The sequence below is a fragment of the Mirounga angustirostris genome, unplaced genomic scaffold, assembly GCF_029215605.1.
Source record: "Mirounga angustirostris isolate CCGP_5_RB_7025 unplaced genomic scaffold, mMirAng1.0.hap1 SCAF_11, whole genome shotgun sequence".
NCBI classification, from domain to species: domain Eukaryota; kingdom Metazoa; phylum Chordata; class Mammalia; order Carnivora; family Phocidae; genus Mirounga; species Mirounga angustirostris.
In genome coordinates this window covers 60,785,415-60,803,569 of record NW_026991719.1, presented here as the reverse complement: position 1 = coordinate 60,803,569, position 18,155 = coordinate 60,785,415, and the positions used below count along the sequence as shown (strand labels likewise).

The 18,155-nt window shown below is 40.4% G+C and overlaps 1 protein-coding gene across 5 annotated transcripts in view; it reads right to left on the bottom strand.

Moving 5' to 3' along the window:
• UPRT (uracil phosphoribosyltransferase homolog) overlaps positions 1-15,337 on the bottom strand; it is a 62,089-nt gene extending 46,752 nt beyond the window's left edge. For all 5 annotated transcript variants that reach the window (XM_064574274.1, XM_064574275.1, XM_045879743.3 and 2 more), the window contains exon 1: positions 14,787-15,337. In XM_064574274.1, the coding sequence (XP_064430344.1) occupies positions 14,787-15,157 (371 nt within the window). In that variant the 5' untranslated portion in view covers positions 15,158-15,337. The remainder of the gene's footprint in view (positions 1-14,786) is intronic.
• Between the last annotated feature and the right edge of the window lie 2,818 nt (positions 15,338-18,155).

Genomic DNA, 18,155 nt, shown 5'->3' with positions numbered 1-18,155 from the left:
TGTAAACTTGTGGTTCCACGTATATATACTACAGTATACGTATATATAGTATATATATAAGATTGTACACCTTATACTAACAGAACACTGTGTGTCAACTACACCCAAAAAACAATAAATTAAATAAATAAATAAAACAGACTATTTCATGTACTGTGGTTTTCAAATAAAACTACACTATTACGCTAGCAGCTTTCATTTCTGGAATTCATCTTCACAATATGCTTGTCAAGGAAATAAAAGCTAGTGAACTACAATAAATACTGAAGCCTACTTTCTGTTTGCTAGACCTATACAAACAATCTAGACGGCCAGAACAGTTTTTCAATAGGGAAGGAAAATCTGGATTTGCCTCATAAGAATTATTCAGTACTATTTCTTGGGACCACATCTGAAATATTTGTTTTTAATGTCTGAACAGTTACACACAAGCTTATTACATAGAAAAGCCACATTAGGTTAAGGGATCAGAGTTGTGCAAGTCTATTATTTTACCTTAAAATCAGACATTTTCACACCTTTCATATTCTCCCCCAAAATATCAGCCTCAGCAGATAGCTTTTCCATAATCATCACCTCCTCTACACTCCTAACAAGTACATGCCAGAACTGTCATCTCTTGATAGCTATTTGACTTCCAATTAAAGCATTTACTGCTCCAAGTCATCCTGCTACAAACAATAATTACCAACCCCGTTTCCTGTCATTTTAGACCCACACTATTCAGGACCCATACTGTGTACTTTAAATCAATTTAGAAATTAAACTACAGTTAGAATATGGTAAGTTGACTGCATTTTTTGAAAACCACAGTGGTCTTCATTATTCACATCTAAATCCTTAACACTGTTAACACTAGAGTTTCATAAAACGGATATATACTTGTCAGATCAACAAGTTGCACATATTCTCTGAGCCCCTACTTTCCGCCCAACACTGCACTGAAGTGTTTGTTAAGAAAGGAGTTTCAGTGTAAACCCAGGTCTTATTCACTCCATACACTGTTTTTCAAATTGTAACTCTATTCACTTGTCTCAAAATCATTTTTTTTAAAAAGTCTCATACTAAAAACAAGGTTCTGAAAGTCACTTTAATCATTTTCTACCTAATAACAGTCCCAAATAAAATCGAATGCAAAACTGTCACAAAGCAACAAAAACTGACACACATTCCTGGAATATTCTAAAATATAGCCAAATGATCAAATATTAAATATTTAAACAGTGATATCCAGACACTCTTAATTCAGAACTTGGAAATCTAATTAGTGTTAAACTGAGCATTTTTTTAAAAAATTGTACAACCTCCAGGGGTGCCTGGGTGGCTCAGTCGTTAAGCGTCTGCCTTTGGCTCAGGTCATGGTCCCAGGGTCCTGGGATCGAGCCCCGCATCGGGCTCCCTGCTCTGCGGGGAGCCTGCTTCTCCCTCTCCCACTCCCCCTGCTTGTGTTCCCTCTCTCACTGTGTCTCTCTCTGTCAAATAAATAAATAAATCTTTGAAAAATAAATATGTAAATAAATTATATAACCTCCGAACAGTATTAACAATGCAGACCTAATCATATCTGTGAATACACTTTTCTTGACACTGTCCTCCCCCAACAAATGTGTCACACATCTGTAGCAAGAAAATGAAAAGCCAAAGGTAGCCATTTAAAAAAATTATCTTCACAATGAAACAACAAAAGAATGAGAATCATACAGGAAGTCAAATCCTCGTTTTAATGTGGACTTGGTAAGCCTGACTCTTCCTATTCAATGCTGTCTAGAAAGCACCTTAAAATTTCTACGGAGGCAGGGTGTCTGGGTGGCCCAGTCGGTTAAGCGTCTGCCTTCAGCTCAGGTCATGATCCCAGGGTCCTGGGATCGAGTCCCTTGCATGGCATCGCATTGCATCACATCACAGCACATCGGGCTCTCTGCTCAGCGGGGAGCCTGCTTCTCCTGCTCCCTCTGCTTTTTTCCCGCTTGTGCTTGCTCTCTCTCTCTCTCTCTCTCTCTCACTCTCTGTCAAAGAAATAAAATCTTTAAAAAGAAAATTCTAGAGGCTTCAGCAAATGTGTATATTTAAAAACATGCATGTCTCGGGGCGCCTGGGTGGCTCAGATGGTTAAGCGTCTGCCTTCGGCTCAGGTCATGATCCCAGGGTCCTGGGATCGAGTCCCGCATCGGGCTCCCTGCTCCTAGGGAGCCTGCTTCTCCCTCTGCCTCTCTCTCTGTCTCTCATGAATAAATAAATAAAATCTTTAAAAAAATAAAAAATAAAAATAAAATAAAATAAAAACATGCATGTCTCATAGCAAATGCAAACCAAGATGGAACCTCTTGAATCTCACTGAACTCTATTTACTTATCACAGAACTATGACAGAGGAATGATTTTATAATATTAAAAAATTAAGACTTCAAGTAGAGATCCTCTCCCCTGTTCGTTCTAGTCCTTACTACTACTACTACTACTACTACTACTACTACTACTAGAGGAATTCTCTAGTGTGTTGGATGATGTCCTCCCCTGGGACAATTACAACGTCAATTTCTACAGCAGAAATTGCCATTTGATCACTCTCCGCTCCTTCTCTTCATTCAGAATAGACTTGACAGCTCCCCCCCTTTATTAACAAGAATGATTTTAATAACTACACATGCACACTAGGTGTACAAAGATGTACCTATAAAGCTTTTCTAAAAAGGTCTGAAAGTTACAGCAGGTACCTAATATTATTCATACATTACTCCCTTCTTTCCCACAGGTCACTATCTATTAAAAACTTCCTTGGTGCCAAGTATTAAGCACTTTTGGTGCATTATCTGATCTACTCCTCACACAACCTTAAGAGGTAGATTCCATTAAGTGATGAAAATAGTGAGGTTTACAGAGGTGAAGTACCTCACGGTACTTCCCAGCCTGAAGCTCTCCGATTCCACGTCCCTGAGTAAAGCCATTATTTATTTTGCTCTAATAAGGGAATATTTTCTAAAGGTGACAGTTTGAGATGTATTTTAATTTCTCTCCCTGAAAATCAGACTGCCATGAACATACAATGCAAAGAATGAAATAGAGTCTGGTAGACAAATAAGAAAACATCATTAAAATGCTCCTTCTGAAGAGGGAGAAGCTGCCATTGTAACATGGCTTGTAAAAAAAAAAAAAAGTGAACACATACAAGAACATACCCTTTTCAAAAAATTTTACATCAAAACCTCTGACCCATAACTTAAAACAACTGAATTGAAATCAAATCCCAGTAGCACTGATTTAGGTATCATTTAAGAAACAAGGCCCAAGGAGGGAGTTAAGATGGCACAGAGGTAGGGGGACCCTAGGCTTGCCTCATCTCTAAATCACAGCTAGATAAATACTAAAACTTTCCAAACACCCGAGAGATCAACCTGAATGGTGAGAGAACAAAATGGAGAACTAGAGAGAAAAGAAGCCACATCCTGGAGGTAGGACGTGATACGGGGAGAAAAGAATTGTGGGTGCTGTGGAGGGGAGGGAGCCTTAATCTCAGAGAGAGGAAAGAGAGAGAGAAACAGAGAGAAGGCAGCATGCAGGGAACTGCACCAGAGAGAGACTTACCCAGAGAGAGAGAGGTGTTCATTCCCTGGGAAAACTAGAGTGGCTGATTATTGCAAGTTTTTACAAGCATTGGAGCCCAAAGTCTGAAGGTTTAGAAGTCCGGAACACTGCTGGGTGGAGCCTGGCAGGCAGAGCGGTGCTCCTGGGGGGAAGGAGGGCAGAGGCCCCGGAGTGGCCAGTGCGCTCGGAGGATCCCGTGGGTTGCACAGGGAGAAACAGTTCCCCTTCTTGTAGGGCATTTGGGGCGGTGGAACAGCCTCTCGGGGGGCAAAAAAGCTAGCAGATGCCAATGTGAGACCCCATTTATTAGCACAGGAACATAGACACCTGCTGAGGGCAGCAAACCTTGGTGCCAGCTTTTTGCTGCACTTCACCATAAACTCCAGCCACTGTGCGATCGTGCTAACGGGCACCATCTGCAGTGTGGGGAGACCCTCCCTCAGAGGATCAGCATGAGTCCACATGCACCAGGTCCCTAAACATCGGAGTTTGGAGTTTTGAAACCCAGCCGTGTGCCTGAGATAAAACACAGGAGTTCTGTACCGCTTGGCAGGTAGACAGCTTGGAGGCAGGGATCTGACAGACAACAGGGACACAAGAGGGGTGAATATCTGCTTTTCTGTGAGGGCTTCCTGAAGAGTGGTGGACAGGAACTCTCTGCTCCGGGCACAAGAGAGCAGAGCTATGCCATTGCCTGCCCACCCCCCCCCCCCCCCCGCCCCATCAGCACAGACCTACTTCAGTAAGCAACACAGCGCCACCCAGTGGAGGTTGGAGCCACTTGCACAAAGCACCCTCCAGCTTCCCCTCCCCACGCCCTGCAGGTGCATCTCCACTGGGGCAAATCTACCAGAGTAATCAGTGCATCAGGCCCCTCCCCCCAGAAGACCAGCACAAATCCCTCACATGCACCAAGTCTACTGATCATAGACTGCTGCAAAGCTTCAACTCTAGGGGAAACAGGATCTAGCTTTTTTTTACCTCTTCTTAATATAGCCATTACCCTCAGGAGCAGGAATATAACAGGCTTTCCTAACAACCACACACACACAAAACAGTGACCTACAGTAAATGACAAGGTGGAGGAATTCACCCCAAAAAAAGGACAGGAAGAAGTCATGGCCAGGGATCTATTCAATACAGATACAAGTAAGATGTCTGAACCAGAATTCAAATAAACAATTCTATGGCTACTAGCTGGGCTTGAGAAAAGCATAGAAGACACCAGAGAATCCCTTATTGCAGAGATAAAAGAACTAACATCTAGTAAGGCCAAAATTAAAAATACTACAACCAAGATGCAAACCGGAATGGTTGCCGTGACAATGAGGATGGACAAAGCAGAGGAACAAATCGGTGATATAGAAGATAAAAGTATGGAAAATAATGAAACTGAAAAGAAGAGGGAAAGAAAAGTATTGGATCATGAATGTAGACTTAGGAAACTCAGCAACTCCATGAAGCATAGTATTTCTATCATAGGAGTCCCAGAAGAAGAGAGAGAAAAAGGAGGTTTATTTGAACAAGTTATAGCTGAAAACTATCCTAATCTGGGGAAATAAACAGACACTGAAATCCAAAAAGCACAGAGAACTCCCATTAAATTCAACAAAAGCTGATGATCACCAAGACATCGTAGCCAAATTCACAAAATACAGAGACAAGGAAAGAATCCTGAAAGCAGTAAGGGAAAAAAACTCCTTAACCTATAAGGGAAGACAGACCAGGTTCCCAACAGATATCTCCATAAATTCTTGGCTGGCCAGAAGAAAGTGCCATGATATGTTCAATATGCTGCATGGGAAAAATATGCAGCCAAGAATATTTTATCCAGCAAGGCTGTCATTCAGAATAGGAGAACAGACAGTTTCCCAGACAGACAAAACAAAAGGAGTTCATGACCACTAAACCAGCCCTGCAAGAAATATAAAAGGGGCCTCTTTAGGTAGGGAAAAAAAAGACCAAAAGTGACAAAGACTAGGAAGGAACAGAGAACATCACCAGAAATACCAACTTTACAGTTAATACAATGGCACTAAATTCTTTTTTTTATTCTTTTTTTATCCTTATGTTATGTTAATCACCACACATTACATCATTAGTTTTTGATGTAGTGTTCCATGATTCATTGTTTGTGTATAACACCCAGTGCTCCATTCAGTACGTGCCCTCTTTAATACCCATCACCAGGCTAACCCATCCTCCCACCCCCTTCCCTCTAGTACCCTCAGTTTGTTTTTCAGAGTCCATCAATTCTTATCTATCAATAATCACTCTGAAAGTAAATGGACTAAATACTACAATCAAAAGACATAGGGTACTAGAATGGATAAAAAAAAAAAACAAGATCCATCTATCTATATGCTGCTTACAAGACTCATTTTATTTTTTTACTGTCATTATTAAGACATATATTTCTTTTTTTTCAAATTTTTATATAAATTCTAGTTATTTAACATAAAGTACAATACTGGTTGCAGGAGTAGAATTCAGAGGTTCATCACTTACAACACCCCGTGCTCATCATAACAAGTGCCCTCCTTAATACCCATCACCCATCAAGCCCATCTCCCCACCACCTCCCTCCATCAACCCTCAGTTTGTTTACTATCATTAAGAGTTACAAGAGACTCATTTTAGACCTAAAGACACCTGCAGATTGAAAATGAGGGGATGGAGAACCATCTATCATGCTAAGGGACATCAAAAGAAAGTCAGCTTAGCCACATTTACATCAGACAAACTAGATTTTAAACCAAAGACTGTAACAAGAGATGAAGGGCACTATATCATAATTAAGGGGTCTATCCATCAAGAAGATGTAACAACTGTAAATATTTATGCCCCCAACTTGGGAGCACCCAAATATATAAATCAATTAATAACATACATAAAGAAACTCATTGATAATAATACAATAATAGTAGGGGACTTTAACACCACACTTACAGCAATGCACAGACCATCTGAACAGAAAATCAAGAAGGAAACAATGGCTTTCAATGACACACTGGACCAGATATATTCAGAACATTTTATCCTAAAGAGCAGAATACACATTCTTTTCAAGTGCACGTGGAACATTCTCCAGAATAGATCACATACAAGGTCACAAATCAGTCAGCCCTCAACGGGTACAAAAAGACTGAGTTCATACCATGCGTATTTTCAGACCACAATGCTTTGAAACTTGAGGTCAACCACAAGAAAAAATCTGGAAAGACCACAAATACTGGAGGTTTTAAAGAACATCCAACTAAAGAATGAATGGGTTAACCAGGAAATTAAAGATGAAAAAAAAATGATACATGGAAGCAAATGAAAATGAAAATACAACAGTTCAAAACCTTTGGGAGGTAGCAAAGGTGGTCCTAAGAGGGAAGTATATAGCAATACAGGCCTACATCCAGAAGGAAGAAAAGTCTCAAATACACAGCCTAACCATACACCTAAAGGAGCTAGAAAAGGAACAGCAAATAAAGCCTAAAGCTAGCAGAAGAAGGGAAATAATAAAGATTAGAGCAGAAATAAATAACATAAAAACCAAAAAAACTAGAAAAGATCAATGAAACTAAGAGCTGCATATTTGGAAGAAAAAAACTGATAAACCCCTAGCCAGACTTACCAAAAAGAAAAGAGAAAGAACCCAAATAAATAAAATAATGAATGAAAGAGGAGAGATCACAACAAACACCACAGAAATAGAAACAATTATAAGAGAACATTATGAAAAGTTATATGCCAACAAACTGGGCAATCTGAAAGAAATGGACAAATTCCTAGAAACATACAAATGACCAAAACTGAAATAGGAAGAAATAGAAAATTTGAACAGACCCATAACCAGTAAAGAAATTGAATCAGTAATCAAAAATCTCCTAACAAACAAAAGTCCAGGGCCAGATGGCTTTCTAGGGGAATTCTACCAGATATTTTTTTTTTTAAGATTTTATTTATTTATTTGAGAGAGAGAGAATGAGAGACAGAGAGCACGAGAGGGAAGAGGGTCAGAAGGAGAAGCAGACCCCCCACCGAGCAGGGAGCCCAATGTGGGACTCGATCCTGGGACTCCAGGATCATGACCTGAGCCAAAGGCAGTTGCTTAACCAACTGAGCCACCCAGGCGCCCGAATTCTACCAGATATTTAAAGAAGAGTTTAATATCTATTCTTCTCAAACTGTTCCAAAAAACAGAAATGGAAGAAAACTTCCAAACTCGTTCTATGAAGCCAACATTACCTTGATTACAAAACCAGACAATGACCCCACTAAAAGGAATTACAGGCCCATATCCCTGATGAACATGGATGTAAAAATTCTCAACAAAATACTAGCAAATCATATTCAACAATACATTAGAAGAATTATTCACCACGATCAACTGGGATTATTCCCGGCTGCAGGGGCAGTTCAATATTCACAAATCAATCTATGTGATACACCACATTAATAAAAGAAAGGATAAGAACCATATGATCCTCTCAATCGATGCAGAAAAAGCATTTGACAAAATACAGTATCCATTCTTGATAAAAAACCCCCAACAAGGAGGAATAGAGGGAACATACCTCAACATCATAAAGGTCATATATGAAAGATCCACAACTAATATCCTACTCAATGGGGAAACACTGAGAGCCTTTCCTCTATGATCAGGAACAAGACAGGGATGTCCACACTCACCACTACTATTTAACACACTACTGGAAGTCTTAGGATGAGCAATCAGACAACATACAAAAAAATAAAAGGCTCACAAATTGGCAAAGAAGTCAAACTGTCACTACTTGTACACAACATGATACTCTATATAGAAAACCGAAAGATTCCACCACAAAAGTGCTACATTTTTAATAAGTTGGAGAAAGACAAATACCATATGATTTCACTCAAATGTGGAATTTTTTTTTTAAAGATTTTATTTTATTATTTATTTGAGACAGAGAGAAAGAGAGAGAGAGAGAGCACATGAGAGGGGGGAGGGTCAGAGGGAGAAGCAGGCTCCTTGCTGAGCAGGGAGCCCGATGCGGGACTCGATCCAGGGACTCCAGGATCATGACCTGAGCCAAAGGCAGTCGCTTAACCAACTGAGCCACCCAGGCGCCCAATGTGGAATTTTTTTTTAAAGGGACTACCTGAAAAATGAGAATTTATTATTTTTTTTTAATTTTTAAATTTTATTATGTTATGTCACCATACAATACCTCATTAGTTTTTGATGTGGTGATCCACGATCCATTGTCAAATGTGGAATTTAAGAAGCAAAAAAGATGAACATATATGAAGGGAAAAAAAAGCAAAAAGAGAGAGTGAAACAAACCATAAGAGACTCTTAAGGACAGAGAACAAACTGAGGGTTAATGGAAGAGGTGGGTGGGGGATGGGCTAGATGGGTGGTGGGTATTAAGAAGGACACTTGTTATGATTAGCACTGCGTTTTCTAGGTAAGTAATGAATTAATTAATTAATTAATTCAGCAAAGTTGCAAGATATAAAATTAGTGTATAGAAATCTGTTGCACACACCAATAATGGAGCAGCAGAAAAAGAAATCAAGGAATCCATCCCGTTTACAAATGCACCCAAAACCATAAGATACCTAGGAATAAACCTAACCAACGAGATAAAAGATCTATACTCTGAAAACTATAGAAACTTAAGAAAGAAATGGAAGACACAAAGAAATGGGAAAAAATTCCAATGCCATGGATTGGAAGAACAAACATTATTAACATGTCTATAGTACCCAAAGCAACCTACACATTTAATGCAATCCCTATCAAAATACCACCAGCATTTTTCATAGAGCTAGAACAAACAATCCTATAATTTGTATGGAACTACAAAAGACCCTGAATAGCCAAAGCAATTTTGAAGAAAAGCAAACCTGGAGGCATCATGATTCCGGACGTCAAGCTCTATTACAAAGATGTCATTATCAAGACAGCATGGTACTGGCACAAAAACAGACACATAGATCAATGGAACAGAACAGAGAGCCCCGAAATGGACCCACAGCTATGTGATCAACTAATCTTTGATAAAACAGGAAATCCAATGGAAAAAAAGACAGTCCCTTCAACAAATGGTTTTGGGAAAACTGGACAGCAACATGCAGAAGAATGAAGCTGGAACTCTTTCTTACACCAAACACAAAATAAATTCAAAATGCAGAAAACCTGAATGTGAGAAAGGAAACTATTAAAATCTATTAAACTATTAAAATCCTAGAGGAGAACACTGACAGTTAACTACTGTGACATCGGCAGTAGTAACTTCTTACTAGATCCATCTCCTGAGGCAAGGGAAACAAAAGGAAAAATGAACTATTGGGACTTCATAAAGATATAAAGATTCTGCACAGCATAGGAAACAATCAACAACAAAAAAAAAGGGAGCCTTTGGAGGAAGAAAATATATTTTCAAATGACATATCTGATAAAGGGTTAGTACCCAAAATCTATAAAGAACTTACAAAACTCAGCACTCAAAACACAAATAATCCAGTTAAAAAATGGGCAGAAGACATGAATAGGCATTTCTCCAAAGAAGACATCCAGATGGCCAGCAGACACATGAAAAGATGCTCAACATCACTCAACATCAGGGAAATACAAATCAGAAGCACAATGAGATACCACCCCACACCTGTCAGAATGGCTAAAGTCAACAACTTTGCATCCTGGCAAGGATGTGGAGAAAGGGGAACCCTCCTACACTGTTGGTGGGAATGCAAGCTGGTGCAGTCACTCTGGAAAACAGTATGGAGGTTCCTCAGAAAGTTAAAAATAGAGCTACCCTAGGGCCCAGCAATTGCACTCCTAGGTATTTCCCCCAAAGGATTCAAAAGTATAGATTTGAAGGGGTACATGCACCTGGATGTTTATTGCAGCACTATCCACAACAGCCAAACTATGGGAAGAGCCCAAATGCCCAACGACCGATGAATGGATAAAGAAGTGGTATATACATACAATGGAATATTACTCAGTCATAAAAAGAATGAATTTTTGCCATTTGCAACAAGGTGGATGGTGCTAGAGTGTTTTATGCTAAGCAAAATAAGTCAGAGAAAGACAAATACCGTATGATTTCACTCATACGTGGAATTTAAGAAGCAAAAAAGATGAACATATGTGAAGGAGAAAAAAGAAAAAAAGAGAGAGTGAAACAAACCCTAAGAGACTTAAGGATAGAGAACAAACTGAGGGTTAATGGAAGAGGTGGGTGGGGGATGGGCTAGATGGGTGGTGGGTATTAAGGAGGACACTTGTTATGATAAGCACTGCGTTTTATATGTGAGTGATGAATCACTAAATTCTACCCCTGAAACCAATATTACACTATATTTTAATTAACTAGAAATTAAATAACATTTTTTTAAAATTAATTAATTAAAAACAAGGATTATTTTCAACATTTGGGGTGGGAGAAGTTAGGGTTAACATAGGGTTGCCAGATATAGCAAATAAAAATACAGGACACCCACTTAAATTTGTATTTCAGAAGTATGTCCCATTCAATGTTTAGGATACACGAAAAAAAGTTCATTGTTTATCTGAATTCAAATTTAACTGGGTGTCCTGTATTTTACCTGGTAACCTAAGAAAAAAGAACTAAATAGACTCAAATTCAGTTCTATTATGGTTTTGTTTGTTTTTGATTTTGATTTTTTTAAGCAACAGGTAAAAGCGAAGTGGGACATAAAAGCTTTTCCAGCAGGTTTAAACCAAAGGAATGTTTTATTTAGAGTTAATGGTTAGTTAAAGCTCTGAAAACATAAACTCTATTTCCAGAGCTATTTTGTATAATGTGATCACTACAATAAAGAATAATTCCAAGGTTTGCCATGGTATGCAGATGTTTTGTAAATGATTTTCTGCCTCCTTCCGTCACCCTCAGAAACCCCCTCCCCCCAGTGAAGTACTTGGAGGAAAACTAATCTGATGTGAAAAACTAAAAATATATATATATTGCTTTTACTACCTGCCAGATACAATCAGCAAGGCCACAATCTCTAGCACCTTCTTAAAAAGCTGTTAAAATAGTGTCAATATTTACTTGCACCTCAAAGCAGAGTTTAATCTAAGTGTTCAAAATCAGGTAGAAAAAGAAGAGAAACTATCATTTTCTCTTAGAACCCAGGCTTCAGTCATTCAGAAGGTTATTTTTTTTATAATGATTGAATATTAATTCCCTTATGTGTCTGGTACTGTGCCAGGCCAGATTTTCTTTGTGCCTCCCTGGAGTATAGACTAGTTGGTGAGACGTTACTAGGATATGCCCCATAAACATTATTAACAAGGGTATGCATAGTTTAAAGAGGTGACTCCTCCTTCCTGGCCTAAAAGCCAGTTAGAAAATTCACGTGTAGGAGCGCCTGGATGGCTCAGTCAGTTAAGCATCTGCCTTCGGCTCAGGTCATGATCCCAGGGTCCTGGGATCCAGCCCCGCATCGGGCTCCCTGCTCAGTGGGGAGCCTGCTTCTCCCTCTTCCTCTGCCCGCCACTCCCCCTGCTTGTGCTCTCTCTCTCTCTCTCTCTAATAAATAAATAAAATCTTTTAAAGTTAAAAAAAAAAAAGAATGTGAGTTCTATGTATAGGTAAACTCCTTTTACTGTCTCCTCGCCCTTATTAATGCAATTAGAACCATGCACAAATGAAAACACAATGGCTGGCACAGCTCTTCACAGTTTGTAACAAATGTTCAGACAGTATCTTGTTTCAGCATCCCAGGAGTTCCATGAGATATTACCACATCCTCATTTAACAAATGATAAAGCTGAAGCACAGAGATGCTAAACATCTTGCCTAAGATCACTCTGGATCCTGCTGTCTCTTTCCAAACTCACAAAAGAAAAAAAAAAAAAAAGATTTCACTTACACTCAGGTTTACTATACAACCCAGGATTTTCTGAACAATGCAGTAAAATCAAGTATTGATGCTGTCATACATGAATGCTGAACTCCATGCCCTCTCCAAATCCTACAGCAACAGTTTACCCTTACATTGTCATGAAGACCCCTTTGTGAAATGTAATGAAAGCTAACGAATCCTTACCCCATTAAAAAAAGGCACATATGCAAATGTTCATAGTAGCATTATTCATAATAGCCAAAGAGAGGAAACCACCCAAACATCCATCATCTGAGACAGATAAACAAAATGTGGTATATCATCAACACAGTGGAATATCACTCAGCTAAAAAAGGAATGGTGTACTGATACAATGTGGATGACACTTGAAAACATTATGCTAAATGAAACTAGTCACACAAAAGACCATATGTTAATATGACTCCATTTATATGAAATGTCCAGACTAGGCAACTTTGCACAGAGACAGAAAGTATATCAGCAGTTGTCGAGATTAGTGGCTGGGTGGGTTGAGGGGCAATGGGGAGTGACTGCTCATGTGTACGGGCTTTCTTGCTGAGGTGATGAAGATGTTCTAAAATCGATTGTGGTGATGGGTGCACAGCCATGAACATACTTAAAAACCACTCAATTGTGCACTTTAAATGGTGTATTATATGGCATGCAAATTATATCTCAATAAAGATGCTATTTAAAAACAATCACTAAAATACACATAATGAAGAATATTTCCCAAATCATTGCTGATAGTTCACCAAGGCCCTGAAACCCATCCACAGGTGCGGTGGTGTCCAAGAGTCAAAGTCAGTAACTCCTGATCTACAGGAACAAGACTCACCATCCTATTTTCTTTGTTCTCCAGATGAGTTTTATTTCAGCTTCCCCTACCGCAACTACCAAACCTATACCTCCTACTTTTTAAGATCACCATTTCCACCTATTAGATCACATGACCACAGTAGTTTTCAATAGTGATTCATTACATCTAATAGGTGAGACAAGACTGATACACAACAACATACAAAACAGAAGGTGAATCTTGTATTTAAAAAGCCAGGGAAGATCAGCAAGGAAGAATGATTAAAGGAAAGCTTCTTGACAGAGGAATGCTGGGTTTGATCTTGAATAGGTAGGATATGAAAACGAAGAGAAGGAGTAAAGGAAGGAGTAAAGAGAATTTCAGAGGAGAGCAGAATCAGGGATGTTTCGGAATAGTTCCTAGGAACCATGAAGAGAGGCCTTAATGTCAAGGTCAGGACCCTGGACTTTAATTGATAGGCTCTAAGAAGCCAAGGAAGGCTGCTGAGTAGGGTAATCAAAGCTCTATATTAAGATTGTTCAGGAATATGTGGGAGTATGCGGACGGCAGAAAAACTGAAGGCCAGGAAACAAATAGGGAGCCTATTAACAATAGTATGAAGAAAAAGTTACTACAGTATGATTTAGAGAATGACATCTTGACCCAGCAGCCATTTTAAAAGATTAAGGCACCCACTGAAAAAGGAGTGCTTTGACATGCAGTAGCTACTCATTTAAGGTGCTGCCAATATGGAAACCAGCTGTGGTTCATCATAGTACATATCTCCCTTGAAAAACCCCATCTACAACATGAGTTTTGAGATCTCCTCAAGACAGATTTTTAACATTACTTCTTGGGCTATTTGTGGGATTTTACTTGGCTGTTTGTGGGATTAGGAGGGGGCGCCAAAGATTCCTTTAGGTTCCCTTTGTGCCATTAACTCTACAGGAAACATTTGAGGTTCTGTAACTTTACAAAAATGAATCCTGATAAGAGTTGAATGATAAGCTTCCACGTGACCAACAAAACCCAAACTCCAACACTAAAAGCCCTTAGGCAAAATGACATATTTGCAGTAGCAAACACTAAAAGGCCAGAGAACTTGCTGAGCACAACAGAATTCCCTTGAAATTGCTTTATTTCTATTTGTGAGCCCGAGGTGATTGGTGGTAGGGCATAACCTCGGCAGCAACCATTTCTGGGTGACAGACCAGCACTGGACAGATAGCGTGGGCGCGTTTACAGCCAGGACTGGCTGAGGATTAGGATTCGCTCAGAAGAGACAAAGAGGGAGCCGGGGGCTACTTAAAAATATTCCTCCTTTTACCCGGCGATGTGAAACGCAGGGACTAGGAAAGACAGGGTTGGCGGCCTGAGTCACGTGACACCCTGCCCTGCCCCATCGGCACAAACTAGTTTCCCAGCGTCCAAAACGTTACCCCTGAGCCCTTTTACTTCCAGTCCCTGTCCCCTCCTCCCCCGCCTTGAGACACCCTCCACGTCCCCTTCCCCTTCTGATCGCGGCTCACTTGTCCCGGATGATGGTCTGCAGCTCCCGGATCTGATCATTCATAGGCAGCAGTTTAAGCTGCGCCCCGATCTGCTCGGAGACTTCGCCGTCGTCTAGGAGGGATTCGCTGGTTGGTGCGTCACAGTTGCCACCGCCACCGCTGCTCTCGGAGTTGAGGCTGGCCGCGCCGCACGCCGGAGGACCCAGCTCAGCCGGTACGCTGGAAAGAGCATGCCCTGCGAGGAGAGTCGGCTTGGCCTTGGAGGCGCTGTTGCCCTCGGCCTGGTCTGAGATCAGGTCGCCAGGTCGCAGCGGCTCGGAGCTTGGGGTAGAGACAGAGTTTGCTTTCTGGTTGTGACAAGGCACGGAGTCCGAACACCGTAAGTCCATGGCCGTACACCAGGCCCCGGGCTGTCCCTGCGGCTACCGACCCCGAAGGCTGCAGGAGGGCAGGGAGAAGGGGCCGATGCCCATCAGCTCTCCTGTTCGCCCCGGACGCTTCCAAACTCTTACCCGGCGTTGCCCCTCTCACCCCCGGGCCTCCGTAGGTTCCCCTCGGCGCGCGGCGTCCCTGCCCCGCCCACACCGGACGTACGGCCTGCCTCGACACTATTGGCTTCTCTCCCTGTCACTCTCCAGCGAACTGCTTGTAACCCTTGGAGTGCCCCGGCTGCCTGGGTTCCCACACGTTGGCCTGGCGGACGGGTGAGGCCAGGGTTGGTGGGTGGCAGGGTCTTCCGGGAGCCCTTAGGGGATCTGCATGCAAAACTTTGAGTGTGTGGTAGAGCCAGAAAAATCTAGCGGTGGAGAGTGATAAAATGATTACATATATAAGGCCCATTGGTTTTAGACTTTGTGTCTTGGCCGAGAGATTATACTTCGATAACTGCATCTTCAGTTAGCTTGTCTGTGTCACCAAAAGGGAAGTAAAAACTGCCTGGCAGACTGCCGAAGAGCCCGCCCTCTACTAGACCGTTCCATAAACTGCAGCTTCCCGAGTGTGCTTGACCACTAGTGTTTTCCTTATCTTCTTTATTCGCTGGGACCTACACTGAACGGTTGCCATGGGGATTCTGACAGCATTTCAGATCCACGACCACTTTGTTTATTTTAAGGACTTGGAAAAACAACTTTTTTGATTCTTTTGAGAAAGAATGTCAAGGCAGCAGTACTTTTCAACACCAGTGTGGTGTTAGAACAACCGGAGATCTTGTTAAAATGCAGGTTCTCATGGCCTACCTTTGAGCTATAGCGTGAACATCAGAAACCTGCTAGTTCTGCTGAAAAAAATGTTGAGCGGCATTTAACAAGTCCCTTTCCCTCTCTGGACTTGCCTTTCCCCATCTATCAGTGAGATGCATTAACTATTTGACTCCTAAATGTTCTTCCAATTTTGACATTCTATAATTCTATTTTGCCTTCCAAAAAACCCAATTCTTAAAATTTTCTTTTCCACAGAGGCACATAAGCAACACATGAGAGATTCAAAGTAACATGAGTAACAGATAAGAGGAATATCCCGGCCTCTGGCGGGCCTTGAGCCTTGATCTGGCTCTCTGTTTTCAATTTTTTGTTTGTTTGTTGTTTTGGTATTGGTATTCATGGTATTTGTATCCCTTTGTTTCACTCCCATTTTCTCTGCTTTGTTCCTAACCCTCTAGGTCAGCACACTATTATCTGTAATTATAGAGAGTTTAAATTTGATTGGTTGATAAGAATTGCAGCCTAGAATTTTAATCCCAGTCACTTTTGAAAGCTTGTGCATTTTTCCACCTAGCACTGAATGTAGTTCAAAGGGTCTCTGGGTTTAAAAGACAAATCTGGCTACTTTGCCAATGGATGCTCTACAGGAAAACACTGCAGTACAGTATTGTTTCTTTATCAGTAATTTAAATGAAGTCATGACTTTAAAATGGTATCTTGAGATATTACACGACTAAAACTGTACTGTAGTCATTTTTGTCTAGTTTCTCATCAGGCAAATGGCTTTGTTCTCAATGCCACAGAATATGAGTTAGGACAGTACAATTGCTAGTGTGTCTTGTATTTTCACTCATAGGAAATACCCATACGTACACTTACCTATATTAACCAATAATCATTAGAAAATCTATGTATCTAGTTATTTAAGATGCTATTAAAGCACAATTCACTAATGAGTATTCATAATAACACCTAAAATTTGGTGTTCATAATTTACAAAACGCTTCTACACATTCTCTCATTTAGTTTTCAAAAAAAGCTTTGAGGTTTACTAAGCACCCTTTAGAGAACTTATCTGTGTGATTCTTTTTCCTAAAGTGACTTGTCCAAGGTCACACATCCAAAAAAAGCAGAGCCAAGACAGAAACCCCAGTGTTTTGACTTCAAGTGCAGCCTTCTCCACACATACTGACAGAACCATGAAATCATTCAGTTAACAAATACTAGTTGAGCCCTTACTATTTGCCAGGCATATTGCTGTGTGCTAGAACAGATACAAAGAAAAATGAGTGAAGATCTTGAAATTCTCCATGGTGGTAGAGGTCATGGATAGTATGGATCTTTGAAAACCAAAGGACAATATTAAGCAGCATGGAAACCGAAACCAAACATGCTAATAACAGAATTGACAAATTTGAATTTAGCTTTCTTGCTCACATTTTTATGGAGGCATGAAGCCAGATAAAGCAAAAGCTGGAGAATTCTCCTGTAGTAATTGAGATGACTGTAAACTTCATTTTAGGTCGTGAGCTCTAAATTTGATATAATCCCTAAAAATTATGGGAAGCAACAAACCAATTGCTTGTATCAATAGAAATCCTTCACATACATCTACATAGTACCTTTAGAAAGCACTTATATATAGGTTATTTCATTCAACATTGTGGAGTAGTGAGGCTCAGTATTATAATTCCTGTTTTACAGGTGAGAAAATTGAGACTTAGGGAACTAATTTACAGTTACATCCTGAATAGTAGAGTTGGGAGAAGGCAAAAGAGAATTCATATTAATATAAACTCTATTTTCTATGCAGTATGCTTTAGTTATCTCATTTAAGTCTTTCAACAACCTTAGGAGGTACGCTGTATTTGTTATCTATTATCTGTTATTTTACTGATAACAAAACAAATGTAATGAGATTAACTTGACACTGTCACACAGGTACTAAGTGCAGGAGCAGATTTTTTTTTTAAAGGTTTTGTTTTTTGTCAGAGAGAGAGAGAGAGCACAAGCAGGAGGAGTGGCAGGCCAAGGGAGAGGCAGGCTCCCCACTGAGCAAGGAGTCGATTCGGGACCAGTCTCAATCGTGACCTGAGCCAAAGGCAGATGCTTAACCTACTGAGCCACCCAGGTGTCCCAGGAGCAGAGATTTGAACTGAAGTATGATCAGGTCAATTTGACTGTT